The 21,609-nt window shown below is 45.6% G+C and overlaps 2 protein-coding genes across 3 annotated transcripts in view; both read left to right on the forward strand.

The window, feature by feature from the left end:
* Positions 1 to 2,716: 2,716 nt before the first annotated feature.
* On the forward strand, positions 2,717 to 12,600 carry CCDC77 (coiled-coil domain containing 77). 2 transcript variants are annotated; one of them, XM_075275468.1, is made up of 12 exons: positions 2,717 to 2,791; positions 3,564 to 3,654; positions 3,802 to 4,021; positions 4,248 to 4,390; positions 5,635 to 5,731; positions 5,920 to 5,998; positions 6,167 to 6,249; positions 6,325 to 6,473; positions 10,235 to 10,481; positions 10,565 to 10,690; positions 11,572 to 11,724; positions 12,282 to 12,600. In XM_075275468.1, the coding sequence occupies exons 2-12, from the start codon at positions 3,617 to 3,619 to the stop codon at positions 12,426 to 12,428; spliced, it is 1,482 nt and encodes a 493-aa protein (XP_075131569.1). In that variant the 5' UTR covers positions 2,717 to 2,791; positions 3,564 to 3,616; the 3' UTR covers positions 12,429 to 12,600. The 2 variants fall into 2 exon arrangements, with proteins under 2 accessions (XP_075131569.1, XP_075131570.1); XM_075275469.1 differs by having other exon boundaries at positions 6,331 to 6,473.
* A 7,352-nt stretch (positions 12,601 to 19,952) lies between these two features.
* The window catches only part of B4GALNT3 (beta-1,4-N-acetyl-galactosaminyltransferase 3), a 42,416-nt gene continuing 40,759 nt past the window's right edge, over positions 19,953 to 21,609 (forward strand). The window contains exon 1 of the mRNA XM_075275452.1: positions 19,953 to 20,104. Within this exon, the coding sequence (XP_075131553.1) occupies positions 19,966 to 20,104 (139 nt within the window). The 5' untranslated portion in view covers positions 19,953 to 19,965. The remainder of the gene's footprint in view (positions 20,105 to 21,609) is intronic.

The raw sequence follows: 21,609 nt of genomic DNA on the forward strand, positions 1-21,609 counted from the left end.
CTGTGCTGTATATACTATATTGCAGTAGATCCATGAGGCTGCAGGGGCCCCTACATGACTGTGATGCCTGGAGTCCCTGCCGGTGTGTGATGTCACTGTCCTGTGCTGTATATACTATATTGCAGTAGATCCACGAGGCTGCAGGGGCCCCTACATGACTGTGATGCCTGGAGTCCCCGCCAGTGTGTGATGTCGCTGTCCTGCACTGTATATACTATATTGCAGTAGATCCATGAGGCTGCAGGGGCCCCTACATGACTGTGATGCCTGGAGTCCCTGCCGGTGTGTGATGTCGCTGTCCTGCACTGTATATACTATATTGCAGTAGATCCATGAGGTTGCAGGGGCCCCTACATGACTGTGATGCCTGGAGTCCCTGCCGGTGTGTGATGTCGCTGTCCTGCACTGTATATACTATATTGCAGTAGATCCATGAGGTTGCAGGGGCCCCTACATGACTGTGATGCCTGGAGTCCCCGCCAGTGTGTGATGTCACTGTCCTGTGCTGTATATACTATATTACAGTAGATCCATGAGGCTGCAGGGGCCCCTACATGACTGTGATGCCTGGAGTCCCTGCCGGTGTGTGATGTCGCTGTCCTGCACTGTATATACTATATTGCAGTAGATCCATGAGGTTGCAGGGGCCCCTACATGACTGTGATGCCTGGAGTCCCTGCCGGTGTGTGATGTCGCTGTCCTGTGCTGTATATACTATATTGCAGTAGATCCATGAGGTTGCAGGGGCCCCTACATGACTGTGATGCCTGGAGTCCCTGCCGGTGTGTGATGTCGCTGTCCTGTGCTGTATATACTATATTGCAGTAGATCCATGAGGCTGCAGGGGCCCCTACATGACTGTGATGCCTGGAGTCCCTGCCGGTGTGTGATGTCGCTGTCCTGCGCTGTATATACTATATTGCAGTAGATCCATGAGGCTGCAGGGGCCCCTACATGACTATACTGCCTGGACTCTGGGTCCCAGCTCAGTATCTGGTGTCTATTACATGGACTGAAAGGGGCTCTATCAGCAAAACCTAAAAAAAGAGTGTGATCTACTTACACATTGTGCACGCTGGGCGGGCATTCAGGGTGTGTCTTCTTCTTCATCCACATCTCCTCTTCCTCCGATGTCCTCGGGTCCCGTCCTCCTCCGGCGCTCGCTAACTGACACTGATAAAAAAAAATGGCCTGGGCGCATGCGCAGTAGCCGTAGTAGAAGCCGCATCCTACTGCGCATGCGCCCAGGCCATTTTTTTATATCACTGTCAGTTCGCGAGCACCGGAGGAGGACGGGACCCGAGGACATCGGAGGAAGAAGAGGTGTGGATGAAGAAGAAGACGGCGCACCCTGAATGCCCGCCCACCGTGCACGATGCGTAAGTAGATCACACTCTTTTTTTTAGGGTTTTACTTTAAAAAGGGGGGGGGGGTTAGTTTAATATAACATTTACGGTGCCTGAATAGCCTTTTTAAAGGCTATTCACACATATGTGGGGCTCTAGCAGCAGGATTTTGCTGATAGAGCCCCTTGAACTTTAGGCCCTGGTTCACATCTGCTTTCAGGCCATTCTGTTCGCCTATCTGCATGAAATATATCGAGAGAAAAGTTCTGCAAGCAGAAACCGAGCGCCAACCACACAGACCTCATTATAGTCCATGGGGTCTGCGGGTTTTCTTAGGTAACCGCTTTTTTATGCAGATAGATTTCTGTTCAGGTGTTCCCCTAGCGGATTTGCTTCTTAAAGGGCTCGCACTGCTGAATATTCAGGATTTCCATGAAAGCCGCCACATGTCGGGCTCATCCGCTCTGCTGGTCCTGCACATTGCAGCGGTGATGGCTGACTGCTGTGTCTATGCTCTGTGTGACCTCAGCCTTAAAGGGGTTGTGCTGGATAACCTGGGCCGGAGAAGGTGAAAAAACCCAAAACATCCTTACCTGTCCCCGATGCTCTGCTGTCTCGCGCCGCGGTCCGGTCCTGCTGCACATGAGTCCGTTCAGTGGTCCAAGTAAAGGCACTAGGACGTCGCCCGCGTGTATTGTGGTGGCCCCAGCGGTCGGGCCCCCAGTGATCATGAAGTATTGGTATATAATCGGCTCCGAGGGCCCCAGTGTCGCCATTTCTACTATCCAAGGGTTAATCTGTGCGCTGTTCTATCCTCCGTGTCTGCGGGCATCCAGTACTAGTGTGAACAGGGGCGTACAGGCGGGGAGGCTCTTTATAAGGCGGTTTTCACACTTTGCACCTTCTGCCAGATCCGTCCCACAGCAGACGCCATTAATGTACCAAGTGCTAGTCTTCATATCACCATAAACCGCGATGTATATCATTGTGACTGACAGGAAGGACAACACGGCGCTATCCTTCCTGTCAGAATGAGGGATACGGCGGAAAAATCTGTAATAAGTCTGTTATATGGATGATAGGAACGCAATAGTAGTGTGAACAGGGCTTTATCTAATAGGGAGCCGTGGCCGCTAGCCACCAGATTGTGAGCAACGTAATAAATGGAAGAAACAGTAAATTTCCCGGGCACAGGTTTATTTTCTCTGTTCTTTGCTCTTCTCAGGCAGTTACACTCAGTTATGAGCAGATACAAGGCCTTGTTTATAAAGCGCCATGGTGACACTCAGGACTACAGTTCCCGGCGAGCACCGCGCGCGGGCCAGCTATGAGGCGGCTGCTGATTGGCTGCGGGATGACGCGGCGCTCTGATTGGCTGAGGCTCGTCCAGCGGCTTGTTCGGTTTTCAGTTGTGCTGAGGCGGCTGCGGAGCCGCGGAGAGGACGGTGAGTGGATGGAGCGTGTTCACACTGTGCGGGTGTATATATATATACAGTGATGAGGGAGAGCTGTGCGTTCGGTTCATCCTGAGCCTCCTTATTTCATTACAGTCCTGTCCCCACTGCATAGTGTGAATGAGTCTTTAGTGCATGTTCACACAGCTGGGTTTGTTTTTACATGGATTTCACCACATAAGGTATTGGTATATGGTGATTATGATTGTGGGGTTTGACCTCTTGGACCCCCATCAATCCCAAACATGAAGGGGTCATGGTGCTGATTGACTGGGTTTCCTTACACAGCGCCCCCTGACCACCTGGCTGTGCAGGGAACTGCAGCACGACCATTCTCTTAAAGGGGTAGACCTATGGGTATTGCGTACTGGTAACCTAACCGGTTCAGATCGGTAGGGGTGCAACACCTAGACCCCGCACTGATCAGCAGGTCCGGCTACAAGGTATACGGCCAGAACAGGTCTCCACTGTGTCACTGGGAACTGCAGCTCTGCTCGCATTCACTTCGGTTTTGGGCTGTATACCTTGTATACAGCTTGTGGAAGCCAAATCAGCTGATTGGTTCAGGGTCGGGGTGTCAGACCTCCACTGATCAGATACTGCTGACCAATCTACAGTGCCCATTCCTCCTAGGCTTCGGGTAACCCCTAGTGGATGCTCTACCCCAGACCCACCCCCACTCCATTGTCAGGATGAGACCCCCACCAATAATAACGCGATATTATATTTGGTTGGTTATTGATTTGTTTTATATTTTTTGCAGATTTGTGCAGACATTGTGGTGACGCTGGATTCATTCCGAATTATTGTGCAGACATGGCGCTGTCCCCCCCCAGAGACCACCGAGCAGGCAGGTCAGTCACATGGAGGTGTCACTATGGGATATTGCTCTCTGTCACACCATGGCGGGGTGGGCAGAGCTCTGCATTAGCACACAGTTCTGGTGGGTGAGGTGTGATGTCATCAGTGACTGGTTCTTATGTCACATCTCTTCTCCTCAGGTACCAGGGCGCACACACTCCGGACTCCTCTGTCTCCTATAACTACAGCCCCCGGGCAGTGGACTCCACCCCGCTGCCTCCCATTAATGAGCGCCTGGCGTACCTGCGGCCGTCCCGCGAGCTCCTGGAGTATTACCGCAGGAAGATCGCAGAGTTTGACGAAGAGCACGAAGACCTGGTGAAGAGGCTGGAGCAGTACAAGACCACGTATGAAGAGCAGGTGAAGCCTACACATATACAAGTTACAGAGGCCCCCACCACCTATTGTGAAACTACACTTCCCAGCATGCACACTTGCTCACCCAGTCCCAGAGCTCCCATGAGAGTGACTGGAGCATGCTGGGAGTTGTAGTTTCACAGCTGGAGTGCTGAACATTGCTGGTCCTTGCAGATGATGGGAGTGAGAATATGACTCTTGACATCTTTCTGCGGCTTCTCATTGGCAGCACAAGCTTCAGTGGGAGATGCGGCAGCGGGAGGAGGAGATCGCGGAGCTGCAGAAGGCGCTGAGCGATATGCAGGTTTACCTCTTCCAGGAGCGCGAGCACGTGCTGCGGCTGTACTCCGAAAATGACAGGCTGAAAATCAGGTGAGGGGGTGGGGACTCTATGGACGATGTCTGTGTCTGTGTGTGTATATATATATATATATATATATATATATATATATATATATATATATATTCGTTATCCTCTCCACGCCACCGTTCCGTAGGAATCACAGTTTTTGTCGGTATACAAATGAGTGCTCTTGCAGCACTGGGGGCGGGCCCCAGCACTCAAACAGCACTGGGGGCGTCCCCAGTGCTGCGAGCGAACTCTCTCCAGCACCACCTCCATCTTTGTCAGCAGTGGCCTCTTTTTTCGGCGCAGGTTTCAGGCTTCTGGGCCTCGGGCAGAGCAGACTGCGCATGCCCACAGGCTATAAGAAAATGGCCACTTACACAGTATTGCAAGCGGCCATTTTCTCGTGGCCTGTGGGCATGCGAAGTCTGCTCTGCCCGAGGCCTAGAAGTTACAAGCCACCGCCAGAAGAAGAAGATGATGCTGCTGACGAAGATGGAGGCGGCTCTGGAGAGAATTCTCTCGCAGCATTGAGGACACCCCCAGTGCAGCAAGAGAACTCATTTGCATACTGACAAAAACCTATGGAATGCCGGCGCGGAGAAGACAACGGAAGGTAGGAGAAGAATAACCTTACTTAAGGCTATTCCAACGTGGTACTCAGAAAAAAAGTGTTTGAAAGATGGGATCCCTTTAATATGTGGTTGGAAGGCATCGGACACCCGCCAATCAGCCATTTAAAGGGGTCACTGCACGTACAAGCACTGCGGCCTCTTCTCTGTCCCGGTGACATCGCTTTCATCGGTCACAAGGTAAAGCAGCTGCTCTGTTCTATTTAAATTTCGGGTCCTGATCCACATTACCAAGCGCAGACTCGATGCAATGCAGGGTGCCATGCTTGGTGTTCAGTGTAAAAGCCACAGCACGCCTGAACACTGAGGTCTCATCAACCAGCTGATCTGTGGGGTCTCAGATGTCAGACCCCACTCATCACATGTTGATGCGTTAATCTACATCCCAGAAAATCCCTTTAATCCACTTGTCCTTGTTTAGTGTCTGACTCCGATCAGTCTGGGTCATCTGTAACGAACATTTTGAGATCCTGGACAACCCCTTTAAGCATGTGTGGGTCTATGTGATCAGTCTATGGGGCACAGGACTTGTCTCCCTCACATTATGGCATGCCGCTCTAGCGCTCTTCACACTTCTCTTAGCCGCTCGCATGGTTGACATGTTATAAGACGTCTCGTATACTTGTATTTTCATTTAGGGAATTGGACGACAGGAAGAAAATTCAGCAACTTCTGGCCCTGGTTGGCACCAGCAGTGGAGAAATCACTTACTTTCACAAGGAACCACCAAACAAGGTGAGAATTGAGTCTGTGGTCCTGTGATAGGTCACATAGGCAGGAATTTAGAGAACACTGTGAAAGGGGTCGTCTGTCTAAGAACGCTCCATTTACCCTTTACATTCCAATATCTGCAGTACCTGAGGTTGAACTGTAGAGGGCACTGTCATTACATGTTATGTATTTGGCTTCTTTCTCTTCTGTAGGTCACCATACCCCAGCGCGCAGTCCAGACGGGAGACCCACATGAGCGTAAAGAGCAGCGTCCAGGCCGGACAGGAACAGGTGAGAATGAAGGGGGGGCAGTGAAATGTCACTATTAGGAGAGGTCACGTATGACAGAAGACAGTGCAGATTGTTCACCGACCCTGCAGTTCTGACAACTTCCCCATCCTCATATTGGCCCTCACTGATTTATCTCAAATGACCGAGAACTCTTCTTTCTGTTTGTAGCTGGAAAACGAGGCCAAATCGGATCGACCGGGAAGAACGAAAGAGCCCAAAGGCAGCCGGACGAGCAGACACTACTACTGCAGGTGAGGCCGCGGTACGGTATACAGAATATAGTCTAATAGTACGACCGCCAAACCATCATCTACTCACTGTCTAAGGTGGAGGCTCTGCAAGCCCAACTGGAGGAGCAAACCCGACTGTCCAAAGAGCAAGTGGAGGCCCTACTGGATGACCGGAGGATCCGCATGGAGGAGGCTCAAGTGCAGCACCAGCGAGACCAGGCCAAGATCAAAGACATGACCGATAAGTGAGCACCATATATACTCTAGTATAAGCTGAATTTTTTCAGCACAGTTTTTGTACTGAAAAAGCCCCCCCTCGGCTTATACTCGAGTCAGCAAAAAAAAATATATATTTTTTTTTTTTCTTTAGGGGGGGGGGGGGGGTCTATGACCAGCTGCAATATCAATGTCTAGAATCTCCCATAAAATAGTGGGGGGAAAAAGAAGCTTTAAAAAAAAAAAAAAATTCTAAATCCCTCCTTTCCCTAGAATACATACAAAAGTAGAAAATGACTGTGAGACACAAACACATTAGGTATCCTGTGTGTGACAGTGCCCGGTCTACTGAATATAGGATCTGCAGTGCTCCTGTGCTGTCGGGAAGGGGTTAATAGCAGCACTGCAGATACCCTATATACAGCCAGACTGAATTCCAAGTGGGGGAAGAAAAACCCCCACAGACAACCAAAACACTGCATCCCCTTCCCCAGCAACTACTGCACCCAAAAACTCCCACCATTTTAATTTTTGAAATTTTCCAGTAGCTTCTGCATTCCCCCCCTCGGCTTATACTCGAGTCAATAAGTTTTTCCAGTTTTTTGTGTTAAAATGAGGGGCCTCGGCTTATACTCGAGTATATAAAGTAGTTATATTCTTGTACATAGGAGCAGTATTATAGTAGTTATATTCTTGTACATAGGAGTAGTATTATAGTAGTTATATTCTTGTACATAGGAGTAGTATTATAGTAGTTATATTCTTGTACATAGGAGGTAGTATTATAGTAGTTATATTCTTGTACATAGGAGCAGTATTATAGTAGTTATATTCTTGTACATAGGAGGTAGTATTATAGTAGTTATATTCTTGTACATAGTAGTATTATAGTAGTTATACTCTTGTACATAGGAGGTAGTATTATAGTAGTTATATTCTTGTACATAGGAGTAGTATTATAGTAGTTATATTCTTGTACATAGGAGGTAGTATTATAGTAGTTATATTCTTGTACATAGGAGTAGTATTATAGTAGTTATATTCTTGTACATAGGAGGTAGTATTATAGTAGTTATATTCTTGTACATAGGAGCAGTATTATAGTAGTTATATTCTTGTACATAGGAGGTAGTATTATAGTAGTTATATTCTTGTACATAGGAGTAGTATTATAGTAGTTATATTCTTGTACATAGGAGTAGTATTATAGTAGTTATATTCTTGTACATAGGAGTAGTATTATAGTAGTTATATTCTTGTACATAGGAGGTAGTATTATAGTAGTTATATTCTTGTACATAGGAGCAGTATTATAGTAGTTATATTCTTGTACATAGGAGTAGTATTATAGTAGTTATATTCTTGTACATAGGAGCAGTATTATAGTAGTTATATTCTTGTACATAGGAGGTAGTATTATAGTAGTTATATTCTTGTACATAGGAGCAGTATTATAGTAGTTATATTCTTGTACATAGGAGGTAGTATTATAGTAGTTATATTCTTGTACATAGGAGTAGTATTATAGTAGTTATATTCTTGTACATAGGAGGTAGTATTATAGTAGTTATATTCTTGTACATAGGAGTAGTATTATAGTAGTTATATTCTTGTACATAGGAGGTAGTATTATAGTAGTTATATTCTTGTACATAGGAGCAGTATTATAGTAGTTATATTCTTGTACATAGGAGGTAGTATTATAGTAGTTATATTCTTGTACATAGTAGTATTATAGTAGTTATACTCTTGTACATAGGAGGTAGTATTATAGTAGTTATATTCTTGTACATAGGAGGTAGTATTATAGTAGTTATATTCTTGTACATAGGAGTAGTATTATAGTAGTTATATTCTTGTACATAGGAGGTAGTATTATAGTAGTTATATTCTTGTACATAGGAGCAGTATTATAGTAGTTATATTCTTGTACATAGGAGGTAGTATTATAGTAGTTATATTCTTGTACATAGGAGTAGTATTATAGTAGTTATATTCTTGTACATAGGAGTAGTATTATAGTAGTTATATTCTTGTACATATGAGCAGTATTATAGTAGTTATATTCTTGTACATAGGGGGCAGTATTATAGTAGTTATATTCTTGTACATAGGAGGTAGTATTATAGTAGTTATATTCTTGTACATAGGAGGTAGTATTATAGTAGTTATATTCTTATACATAGGAGTAGTATTATAGTAGTTATATTCTTGTACATAGGAGTAGTATTATAGTAGTTATATTCTTGTACATAGGGGGCAGTATTATAGTAGTTATATTCTTGTACATAGGAGGTAGTATTATAGTAGTTATATTCTTGTACATAGGAGGTAGTATTATAGTAGTTATATTCTTATACATAGGAGTAGTATTATAGTAGTTATATTCTTGTACATAGGAGTAGTATTATAGTAGTTATATTCTTGTACATAGGAGCAGTATTATAGTAGATAGATATATTCTTGTACATAGGGGGCAGTATTATAGTAGATAGATATATTCTTGTACATAGGAGTAGTATTATAGTAGTTATATTCTTGTACATAGGAGTAGTATTATAGTAGTTATATTCTTGTACATAGGGGCAGTATTATAGTAGTTATATTCTTGTACATAGGAGCAGTATTATAGTAGATAGATATATTATTGTACATAGGGGGCAGTATTATAGTAGATAGATATATTCTTGTACATAGGAGTAGTATTATAGTAGTTATATTCTTGTACATAGGAGCAGTATTATAGTAGTTATATTCTTGTACATAGGAGCAGTATTATAGTAGTTATATTCTTGTACATAGGAGTAGGATTATAGTAGTTATATTCTTGTACATAGGAGCAGTATTATAGTAGATAGATATATTCTTGTACATAGGAGCAGTATTATAGTAGTTATATTCTTGTACATAGGAGTAGTATTATAGTAGTTATATTCTTGTACATAGGAGCAGTATTATAGTAGATAGATATATTCTTGTACATAGGAGCAGTATTATAGTAATTATATTCTTGTACATAGGAGCAGTATTATAGTAGATATATTCTTGTACATAGGAGTAGTATTATAGTAGTTATATTCTTGTACATAGGAGCAGTATTATAGTAGTTATATTCTTGTACATAGGAGCAGTATTATAGTAGTTATATTCTTGTACATAGGAGTAGTATTATAGTAGTTATATTCCTGTACATAGGAGTAGTATTATAGTAGTTATATTCTTGTACATAGGAGCAGTATTATAGTAGTTATATTCTTGTACATAGGAGTAGTATTATAGTAGTTATATTCTTGTACATAGGAGCAGTATTATAGTAGATAGATATATTATTGTACATAGGGGGCAGTATTATAGTAGATAGATATATTCTTGTACATAGGAGCAGTATTATAGTAGATAGATATATTCTTGTACATAGGAGCAGTATTATAGTAATTATATTCTTGTACATAGGAGCAGTATTATAGTAGATATATTCTTGTACATAGGAGTAGTATTATAGTAGTTATATTCTTGTACATAGGAGCAGTATTATAGTAGTTATATTCTTGTACATAGGAGCAGTATTATAGTAGTTATATTCTTGTACATAGGAGTAGTATTATAGTAGTTATATTCTTGTACATAGGGGTAGTATTATAGTAGTTATATTCTTGTACATAGGAGTAGTATTATAGTAGTTATATTCTTGTACATAGGGGCAGTATTATAGTAGTTATATTCTTGTACATAGGGGGCAGTATTATAGTAGTAATGTGTTTGTATATCTGACTATTTTTTCATATTGAAGGTTAAACAAGACTCAGAAACTCTTATATGAGAGCACTAGAGATTTCCTGCAGCTGAAATTTGAGGGTCGGGCCAATGAGAAGTCTTGGATAGCTGAGAAGGATCGGCTGTTACAGGAGCTCGATAGGTGTCGGGAGCATCTGGTGAAGAGTCGTGACCCCGAGCGGGAGAGAGATCAGGAGATGGAGATCATGCGGCTCTCCCAGGCGGAGCGGGCGGCGCGGACATCTCGCAGTGAGGAAGTGAAGGTGATTTTCTTACTATTTCCTTGTACATTATTTTCTCTTTGTCTTCCCTGTTATAAATCTTTGCTCTCTTTCTTCTCTTCCAGAATCTCACAGAACAATTGGCCCAAGCTCACCGCCTGTCTGACATGTACCGGGAGCAGTGCGTGGCCCTGGAGGACGAGCTGGCCAAGATCCGGGAGGAAGGAGACGTGGGGCGAGAGATCTTCAAGGTGAGATTACTATAAGGTCTTCTGAGCAGCTGCTCTCAGTCTCTGGTGTCATGTCCGCCCTGGGGAAATCACAGAAGCAGATAAGAAAGTACCGCAATCAGCTAATATTTACCTTAGAGGAAACCTAAAGGACACACCCTGGACAAATAATGGCAATAGCGCGGCGGGATCTGTCACATACAGTGCGGATCATAATGGGGAGGGGGCAGTGACCTCACATCAGAACAACCGTATACACCGCGTATAGGCAATGTGCTGTCCTATACAGGATCCGGTGCTGGGCTTGGTATCCGAGCTGCGCAGCTTCTGCGTGTAGTTCATCGGCGCATGTGCCGGGTATCTGTAGATCAATCTGAAACCCCCAGAAGACTCCTTGAGGTTCGGTGGATGATCAGAGCTGGTTTATGACTCCAAATCCCACAAAACCTATAAGAGCTGTATACTGTATACAGGGAGGCGGCAACCACAGTAAGGGGGGAGGGGCACAGCACTTTGTCTTCCGAGTGACATCTTAAAGGTCAGGCCTTCTAATAAAGGATTTCTGAGACATCTGCAGGATTCCTTCATTTACTATTAGGGTCCTGAAAAACCGGCTTGTAACCTGAGACTACGCATGAGGATACGCAGAGTTCCCGCGCTCCGCCGAGTCGCACTTCCAGTTCTATTAGTTCAGTGACAGGTCAGGTTTGGAGGATGCTTATGATGTCATCATGGCGTTGGAGGGGATTGCTTTCTAAGCGGTTTCCCAGTGTACATATAGGTATATAGAGATATATATATGTATATTGGGGGACTCACCTGACTCGGGCCAGTTGGGAAGTTGCGCCTTTGTTTTCCATATTGGCTCCCCCGGGGTTATTGATCACATGTTGCCGTTCCAGGAACGTTCCGATAAAGTGGCGAAGAGGCTGCAGCTCATGACGCAGCGGTACGAGGCGCTGGAGAAGCGGCGCAACATGGAGGTGGAAGGCTTCCAAACGGACATCAAGCTGCTGCGGCAGAAACTGCGGGACGTGGAGAAGCAGCTCTTTAAGGTCAGCTGATCCAGGACTAGGCGGTCGCGTGCGGCTGAAAACCGCACATAGACAAATTATCCATAGGCCGGGGGATAAGTGTCTGATTGCATGCCCCCTAGTGGTCAGGAGGATGGAGGACCATAAGTGACGGCAGCGTCAGTGCACTCATGTCATTGGTTCTCCATTCACGTCTGAGTGACGCGCCGGTCGCACACGTGCACGAGTGTATTATCCACAAGGAGGCCTTAGAGGGACTTACAGCCTCTGTACTACTGACCACTGGGGGAGCCAATGAGCAGACACTTATTCCCTGTCCTGTATACGGAACAATCCCTTTAATGGACTTAAAGGGAGTCAGAAACCACACCCACCACATCTAGTCTAGAGATGTATTAGCCCTAGTAGACGCACGACATCCAGTTCTTGTCTGGTAGGAGGAGCCAATTGATTGTAGGAGGAGCTGCAATGGTCATACATATTAGCTGGCTCCTCCCACTTGCCTCTCAAAGCTCCAATCACAATCAGAGGAGCTGCCCCCTCCAATCCAGGCCTCACTGAATGTCTACTACCTGCAGGTCACCCTGAACATCGGACCGGACCAGGATCTCGCCATCCTCGGCGCCGTGCGGCAGGGGAACAAACGAACCCACAAAATTCAAGGAGAATTGCGGAACTTGAAAGCCAAGATCTACGGCCTGGAGAATGAGCTGCGGATCGGCTAGGTGTGCGCCCCCTGCTGATTCTTACAAGTATTTGATTTTATCAGCGGACAAAGGTCAGACACGTGAATTCCGAGCGACCTGCGGATCCCGCGCCGACTGCGGTGAATGTTCCTGAATATTCGTTATTAGAAGTTTCTCTTCCTTTATTGTGACAAAGTTTTTAATTATTATTTATGCAGATTGCTTGTTTGCCTGGAGGTGGGCGGAGCTATGGATTGATTGGATACATTTTATTAAACTTTTTTATTTATTTAGATTTATTAATGTTTCTGAGGTGACCGGGGATTTCTGCACCGCGATTTCTCCGGACCGCGCACAGGATCCGCGAGGAAGGTCTGGTACTTAATCTTCAAGGCATCCAGTAAGGATGGCGGGAGTTTCACACCCTGCGTCTGTGTCTTTGGCCTATTGTTGGTCTGTCCTTACGATTTGTCCTCAATTTCACGTTACACCCCCACACCAATCAGGCGCAGCGTCACAAGCAGATCGCTCCATACAGTGTCTAGTGGCCGAGCCAGGTACTGCACCTCAAGTGTATGTAACAGTGTGGACATAAACCTTGCCTAGACCTGTATGGACCTATCGCCCGTATTCCACATCATAAGGGAACGATCCCAATAAATAAAAGCTTATCCTATATACAGTATATATGCTGTACAGGTGCGGCCATACCTGGACGTGAGGATATAGCGCAGCCTGCCCTCTATACAGGGATGTGTCCTATCACCCCATCTGATTCCCAAACTAGGTGTCTGTTTTTGTGACGTTTTAATACAGAGATAAGAAACGGACCCATCAGACCAGACTGCTGTGTAGATCAGATAGAGACCAGCAGGTGGCGTTCTAACACAAACTCAATAGGAATGTAATGGTGGATTTAGCAGAACAGATACGGTCTCTCTATACTGGACCCTGAGGCCGATCAGTCGGCTACTTGATGGACCCGTCAGATTCGGCTAGTGACATGGTGACGTCTGGGAACTGCCAGGGTGAGGGGGGGGGGGGGGGACAGAACTACCACAGCTCTGCTACACCATAAAGTGAGGGAAAGCAAACACTATAACACTGCAGGGCCAGTGCGGAACCACAACATCAATGGCGACCTCCCGCCCCCTACAGCAGAGCCCACGTGTCATGTACAAGGGTGTGAGGGTCGCCCCGGCCAATTCTGCAGGTTTCACATCCAAATTCTCCAACTTTCCATAAACTTGGTGAATGTTAAACTGGTGTCTGACAAAAACCCTGAAGCGTCCCCTGTATGACTAGTGTGTACACAGGCTGATCCTGTGATCTGTATTCTAGGGAGTGACAACTGTATACCAGGATATATACAGTCATGTGATAGAGCGGCACTACAAGAGGACAGGACACTGCATCTACTAGAGCCAGGAGAATAGTGAGTGCAGCTCTGGAGTATAATACAGGATAAGTAATGTAATGTATGTACACAGTGACTGCACCAGCAGAATAGTGAGCACAGCTCTGGAGTATAATACAGGATAAGTAATGTAATGTATGTACACAGTGACTGTACAGCAGCAGAATAGTGAGCGCAGCTCTGGAGTATAATACAGGATAAGTAATGTATGTACACAGTGACTGCACCAGCAGAATAGTGAGCGCAGCTCTGGAGTATAATACAGGATAAGTAATGTAATGTATGTACACAGTGACTGTACCAGGAGAATAGTGAGTGCAGCTCTGGAGTATAATACAGGATAAGTAATGTAATGTATGTACACAGTGACTGCACCAGCAGAATAGTGAGCGCAGCTCTGGAGTATAATACAGGATAAGTAATGTAATGTATGTACACAGTGACTGTACCAGGAGAATAGTGAGTGCAGCTCTGGAGTATAATACAGGATAAGTAATGTAATGTATGTACACAGTGACTGTACCAGGAGAATAGTGAGTGCAGCTCTGGAGTATAATACAGGATAAGTAATGTAATGTATGTACACAGTGACTGCACCAGCAGAATAGTGAGCGCAGCTCTGGAGTATAATACAGGATAAGTAATGTAATGTATGTACACAGTGACTGTACCAGCAGAATAGTGAGCGCTGCTCTGGAGTATAATACAGGATAAGTAATGTAATGTATGTACACAGTGACTGTACAGCAGCAGAATAGTGAGCGCAGCTCTGGAGTATAATACAGGATAAGTAATGTATGTACACAGTGACTGCACCAGCAGAATAGTGAGCGCAGCTCTGGAGTATAATACAGGATAAGTAATGTAATGTATGTACACAGTGACTGCACCAGCAGAATAGTGAGCGCAGCTCTGAAGTATAATACAGGATAAGTAATGTAATGTATGTACACAGTGACCAGCAGAATAGTGAGCGCAGCTCTGGAGTATAATACAGGATAAGTAATGTAATGTATGTACACAGTGACTGCACCGGCAGAATAGTGAGCGCAGCTCTGGAGTATAATACAGGATAAGTAATGTAATGTATGTACACAGTGACTGCACCGGCAGAATAGTGAGCGCAGCTCTGGAGTATAATACAGGATAAGTAATGTAATGTATGTACACAGTGACTGCACCGGCAGAATAGTGAGCGCAGCTCTGGAGTATAATACAGGATAAGTAATGTAATGTATGTACACAGTGACTGCACCAGCAGAATAGCGAGCGCAGCTCTGGAGTATAATACAGGATAAGTAACGTATGTACACAGTGACTGCACCAGCAGAATAGCGAGCGCAGCTCTGGAGTATAATACAGGATAAGTAACGTAACGTATGTACACAGTGACTGCACCAGCAGAATAGCGAGCGCAGCTCTGGAGTATAATACAGGATAAGTAACGTAACGTATGTACACAGTGACTGCACCAGCAGAATAGCGAGCGCAGCTCTGGAGTATAATACAGGATAAGTAACGTATGTACACAGTGACTGCACCAGCAGAATAGCGAGCGCAGCTCTGGAGTATAATACAGGATAAGTAACGTAACGTATGTACACAGTGACTGTACCATCAGAATAGCGAGCGCAGCTCTGGGGTATAATACAGGATAAGTAACGTATGTACACAGTGACTGTACCAGCAGAATAGCGAGCGCAGCTCTGGGGTATAATACAGGATAAGTAACGTAACGTATGTACACAGTGACTGCACCAGCAGAATAGCGAGCGCAGCTCTGGGGTATAATACAGGATAAGTAACGTAACGTATGTACACAGTGACTGCACCAGCAGAATAGCGAGCGCAGCTCTGGGGTATAATACAGGATAAGTAACGTAACGTATGTACACAGTGACTGTACCAGCAGAATAGCGAGCGCAGCTCTGGGGTATAATTCAGGATAAGTAACGTAACGTATGTACACAGTGACAGCACCAGCAGAATAGTGAGCGCAGCTCTGGAGTATAATACAGGATAAGTAATGTAATGTATGTACACAGTGACTGTACCAGCAGAATAGTGAGCGCAGCTCTGGAGTATAATACAGGATAAGTAACGTAACGTATGTACACAGTGACTGCACCAGCAGAATAGCGAGCGCAGCTCTGGAGTATAATACAGGATAAGTAACGTAACGTATGTACACAGTGACTGCACCAGCAGAATAGCGAGCGCAGCTCTGGAGTATAATACAGGATAAGTAACGTATGTACACAGTGACTGCACCAGCAGAATAGCGAGCGCAGCTCTGGAGTATAATACAGGATAAGTAACGTAACGTATGTACACAGTGACTGTACCAGCAGAATAGCGAGCGCAGCTCTGGGGTATAATACAGGATAAGTAACGTATGTACACAGTGACTGTACCAGCAGAATAGCGAGCGCAGCTCTGGGGTATAATACAGGATAAGTAACGTAACGTATGTACACAGTGACTGCACCAGCAGAATAGCGAGCGCAGCTCTGGGGTATAATACAGGATAAGTAACGTAACGTATGTACACAGTGACTGCACCAGCAGAATAGCGAGCGCAGCTCTGGGGTATAATACAGGATAAGTAACGTAACGTATGTACACAGTGACTGTACCAGCAGAATAGTGAGCGCAGCTCTGGGGTATAATACAGGATAAGTAACGTAACGTATGTACACAGTGACAGCACCAGCAGAATAGCGAGCGCAGCTCTGGGGTATAATACAGGATAAGTAACGTAACGTATGTACACAGTGACAGCACCAGCAGAATAGCGAGCGCAGCTCTGGGGTATAATACAGGATAAGTAACGTAACGTATGTACACAGTGACTGCACCAGTAGAATAGCGAGCGCAGCTCTGGGGTATAATACAGGATAAGTAACGTAATGTATGTACACAGTGACTGCACCAGTAGAATAGCGAGCGCAGCTCTGGAGTATAATACAGGATAAGTAACGTAACGTATGTACACAGTGACTGCACCAGCAGAATAGCGAGCGCAGCTCTGGAGTATAATACAGGATAAGTAACGTAACGTATGTACACAGTGACTGCACCAGCAGAATAGCGAGCGCAGCTCTGGAGTATAATACAGGATAAGTAACGTAACGTATGTACACAGTGACTGTACCAGCAGAATAGTGAGCGCAGCTCTGGGGTATAATACAGGATAAGTAACGTAACGTATGTACACAGTGACAGCACCAGCAGAATAGCGAGCGCAGCTCTGGGGTATAATACAGGATAAGTAACGTAACGTATGTACACAGTGACTGCACCAGTAGAATAGCGAGCGCAGCTCTGGGGTATAATACAGGATAAGTAATGTAATGTATGTACACAGTGACTGCACCAGTAGAATAGCGAGCGCAGCTCTGGAGTATAATACAGGATAAGTAACGTAACGTATGTACACAGTGACTGCACCAGCAGAATAGCGAGCGCAGCTCTGGAGTATAATACAGGATAAGTAACGTAACGTATGTACACAGTGACTGCACCAGCAGAATAGCGAGCGCAGCTCTGGAGTATAATACAGGATAAGTAATGTAATGTATGTACACAGTGACTGCACCAGCAGAATAGCGAGCGCAGCTCTGGAGTATAATACAGGATAAGTAACGTAACGTATGTACACAGTGACTGTACCAGCAGAATAGTGAGCGCAGCTCTGGAGTATAATACAGGATGTAGCAGGACAGGTAATATTGTTGCTATAGTAGATAATAATTAACATGTCTGTATTCACATTGGTGTTTCTAAACCAGCATTACAGGATTTCTTGGCCACTTTGGCTCCATGAGTTACTGGTCATAGATGTGTGCGGAGTACCGGCTTCCTCTCTGGTAGTCTGGATTGTTTCTATAGTTATATATATTAGTGCTGTGGCTTCTCCCCTAATAATAAGCACATATATATATATATATATATAGTCTGTATACGGGTCATGTCAGTGCCTGCTCTGCTGTATTCGGTGCTTTGGGTGGTGTAATTCCTGTTTACAGGTTGGTGTCCTCCGCCTCCAGCTGCTCCGCTTCGCAGTGACCTTTATCATCTTTGTAGCTTCAATTAGAAGTCTCCAGGGGGCAGTAATGGGGCGCAGCCGCTCACCATGGTTACTATATGGTTAAAGCATGCCAGCCGCACTCAACTGAGGACATAGTCATTAAATATGGGGAGATGGACCGTCCTGCAGAAACTACAGGCGGAGCGCCCCCATAACAGCTGCAAGAAGAGAATCTGCTACTGTGCCCCAAAACTAGAACGTGCCCCGATAATGGTGGTACAATAACAGCATGCTACTGTACCCCCATAACAAAAAGAGAAGCTGCTATCATGTCACTATAACAGTACCCCAATAACTGAATAAGACACTGCCTTCATAACAGTACCCCAATAACCGAACCGGATAGTGTGACCCCATAAGAGTACCCCAATAACAAAACCAGATATTGTGCCTTCATAACAGTACCCCAACAAAAGGACCAGATGGTGTCACCCCTATAACGCTACCCCAACAACTGGACAGGCTAGTGTGACCCCAATAACAGTACCTCAATAACAGGACCAGATATTGTGCCTTCATAACAGTACCCCAACAAAAGGACCAGATAGTGTGACCCCTATAACACTACCCCAATAACTGGACCGGATAGTGTGACCCAATAACAGTACCCCAATAACAGGACCAGATATGTGACCCCATAACAGTACCCCAATAACAGGACCAGATATGTGACCCCATAACAGTACCCCAATAACAGGACCAGATATGTGACCCCATAACAGTACCCCAATAACTGGACCAGATATGTGACCCCATAACAGTACCCCAATAACAGGACCAGATATGTGACCCCATAACAGTACCCCAATAACAGGACCAGATATCTGACCCCATAACAGTACCCCAATAACAGGACCAGATATGTGACCCCATAACAGTACCCCAATAACAGGACCAGATATGTGACCCCATAACAGTACCCCAATAACAGGACCAGATATCTGACCCCATAACAGTACCCCAATAACAGGACCAGATATCTGACCCCATAACAGTACCCCAATAACTGGACCAGATATGTGACCCCATAACAGTACCCCAATAACAGGACCAGATATCTGACCCCATAACAGTACCCCAATAACAGGACCAGATATGTGACCCCATAACAGTATCAGTTGCCTAGCGTTCCTCTATGACAGAGCCCCAATATTGTGACCCAATAGCAGCGCTAGGTAATGGGGGGGGGTTATATCTTTTGCACTTGGGGTCACAAGGCTTCAGTTGTCGAGGGCTTATTATCATTTGCTCCCATTGCGATCAGTGGCAGGTACCCGCTGTGCTCTAGCGCCCCCTTTCTGCCGTCCTCCATGATGTCACTTTACGTTTTGCTTTATCTCTTGTACTTTCCGGGCTCTGCTTGCTGTCAGTGAATAGAAAGCTCAGAGGACGGCGCTCAGGCCCGGTCATGTGACCACCGCGCAGGGGCGATGGGATCGGCTGTCTGTACTGTCACCTGCCGGCACATCACATGACCAGGACTGCCAGCAAGCAGAGGTCCTGACAGCAGGTGTGTATGAGTGACAGCCGCTTGTAGCTGTCCATGAGCTGACAGGGAGGAGCCCAGGTGAGCTGTGCAGGTCTCAGGAGCATTGACAGCCACCAAGGCGACGGCCGCTGACAGCCAGTCAGGGGGAGAGGCAGAGACGTTACTGGAAGGGCTGGGTCAGGCAGGTGAGATACAGGTGAGAGCAGGAAGAGACCGAGACTGTGCAGGCTGAGCCGCCAGCACAAAGGAACCAGCAGCGGCTGCGAGCGAGCGAGCGACAATCCTGCAACGCCAGCCGCAGCAGAGTCAGCCCCGGCTCATCATGAAAGGTGACACTGTCTCCAGCTGAGATCTGTCCCCCGTCCTCATGAGGACACTTCACCGCAGGTAAGAAGACACCTGTCCTCAGCCGCAGGAACACACCGGCAGGCAGCGCTCGCCCCTCCGGACGCTCCAACGCTGCGCTCACATCCCAAACATGGAGGGAACCCAGGAATGAGCTCCCATCCCCGAACTGCCAGGAATCACAGACGCTGAAACCACGCTGCAGAAACGGGCGTACCGACAGCGGGCGACCAAGATGTGGGGTCGCCCGCTGCCTCTGAAGAAGTTGCAGAAAAACTTTTGGCTGTTACTTTTGTTGGCCATTCTTCTCCTGGGGATCTGGACGGTCTATCTGCAGATGGAGACGTATTCCAACGGGAACCCCATCAATCGCAGTAAGTTTACAATCACGCCTGGGCGGGTGTCAGTCTTCACTGTAGTGCTGGAATTCTATTCATCAAAAGAGGATGATCAGGATGAACAGGACTGGAGCGCATTGGACGGAAAATACATGAAAGCAGATTATAAAATAGAAAATCTATGGACTACAACAATAAATCACATTGATCTAAGCGGCACTTCTTGCTGTTCCTTCCCACAATCCCATGCGCTGCCGCGCTCCACTACGGGGGTAGGACCTGTCGCAGTTATCCTACATTGCATGAATAGAATTCTGGAATTGCAGTAAAGACTGGCACAGAAGTGGGAGAGGGGCTGTAAATCTGTGTGACAAGGAAGATTCATTTGACTATCAAGGTCTATGGAAAGTTGGGTGATCTCATTATACAATTGTACTGAATGCTGTACAGAGGGAACTACAACCCCCAGCATGCCCTGACCTCAGATATAGCAGTGAATGCTGATTGTGTAATAGATACGGTGACTTACAGGTGCACATACTTTGTCCTTCCAAGGTACTGATCGTACCCATATAATACCGCCATCTATTGCTCCATCACTGGGTCTGTGCCAGACGGTTCACTGTACACCAAGCTGAGAAGTCTGTGCCTGGTGTGTACATGTGTGAGAATCCTGAAGACGTGTAACATATATGTGATGTACATGTGTACTACATACAGGAAATACCCGAGATATACCAGCAAGGAAGCGGGGGCCGAACAAGGAACCACATGATCCCATAGCAATAGTGTGATGTCACAGTACAGAGATAATACACACAGTGATGTCACAGTACAGAGATAATACACACAGTGATGTCACAGTACAGGATAATACACACAGTGATGTCACAGTACAGAGATAATACACACAGTGATGTCACAGTACAGGATAATACACACAGTGATGTCACAGTACAGAGATAATACACACAGTGATGTCACAGTACAGGATAATACACACAGTGATGTCACAGTACAGGATAATACACACAGTGATGTCACAGTACAGGATAATACACACAGTGATGTCACAGTACAGAGATAATACACACAGTGATGTCACAGTACAGGATAATACACACAGTGATGTCACAGTACAGGATAATACACACAGTGATGTCACAGTACAGAGATAATACACACAGTGATGTCACAGTACAGAGATAATACACACAGTGATGTCATATACCGGCTGTACATATATATTATACACTGTATATACGCAGGTTACACTGGCATGGTCCATATCACTATGTGTCGGTCTCCTTGCTCCTTTATTATATGGCTGCCCTGTATATAGCGCCGGCCTCTCTCCTCTCTATTATATGGCTGCTCTGTATATAGCGCCGGCCTCTCTCCTCTCTATTATATGGCTGCTCTGTATATAGCGCCGGCCTCTCTCCTCTCTATTATATGACTGCTCTGTATATAGCGCCGGCCTCTCTCTCCTCTCTATTATATGACTGCTCTGTATATAGCGCCGGCCTCTCTCTCCTCTC

Source organism: Leptodactylus fuscus, chromosome 5 (assembly GCF_031893055.1).
Source record: "Leptodactylus fuscus isolate aLepFus1 chromosome 5, aLepFus1.hap2, whole genome shotgun sequence".
Classification (NCBI taxonomy): Eukaryota; Metazoa; Chordata; class Amphibia; order Anura; family Leptodactylidae; genus Leptodactylus; species Leptodactylus fuscus.

Bases quoted from the DNA above. Each gene is read 5' to 3' on its own strand.
- CCDC77 (XM_075275468.1), top strand. From the start codon at position 3,617: ATGGCGCTGTCCCCCCCCAGAGACCACCGAGCAGGCAG. The intron at 6,250-6,324 runs GTGAGGCCGCGG...TCACTGTCTAAG, and splicing joins AGCAGACACTACTACTGCAG to GTGGAGGCTCTGCAAGCCCA. The intron at 10,691-11,571 runs GTGAGATTACTA...TTGCCGTTCCAG, and splicing joins TGGGGCGAGAGATCTTCAAG to GAACGTTCCGATAAAGTGGC.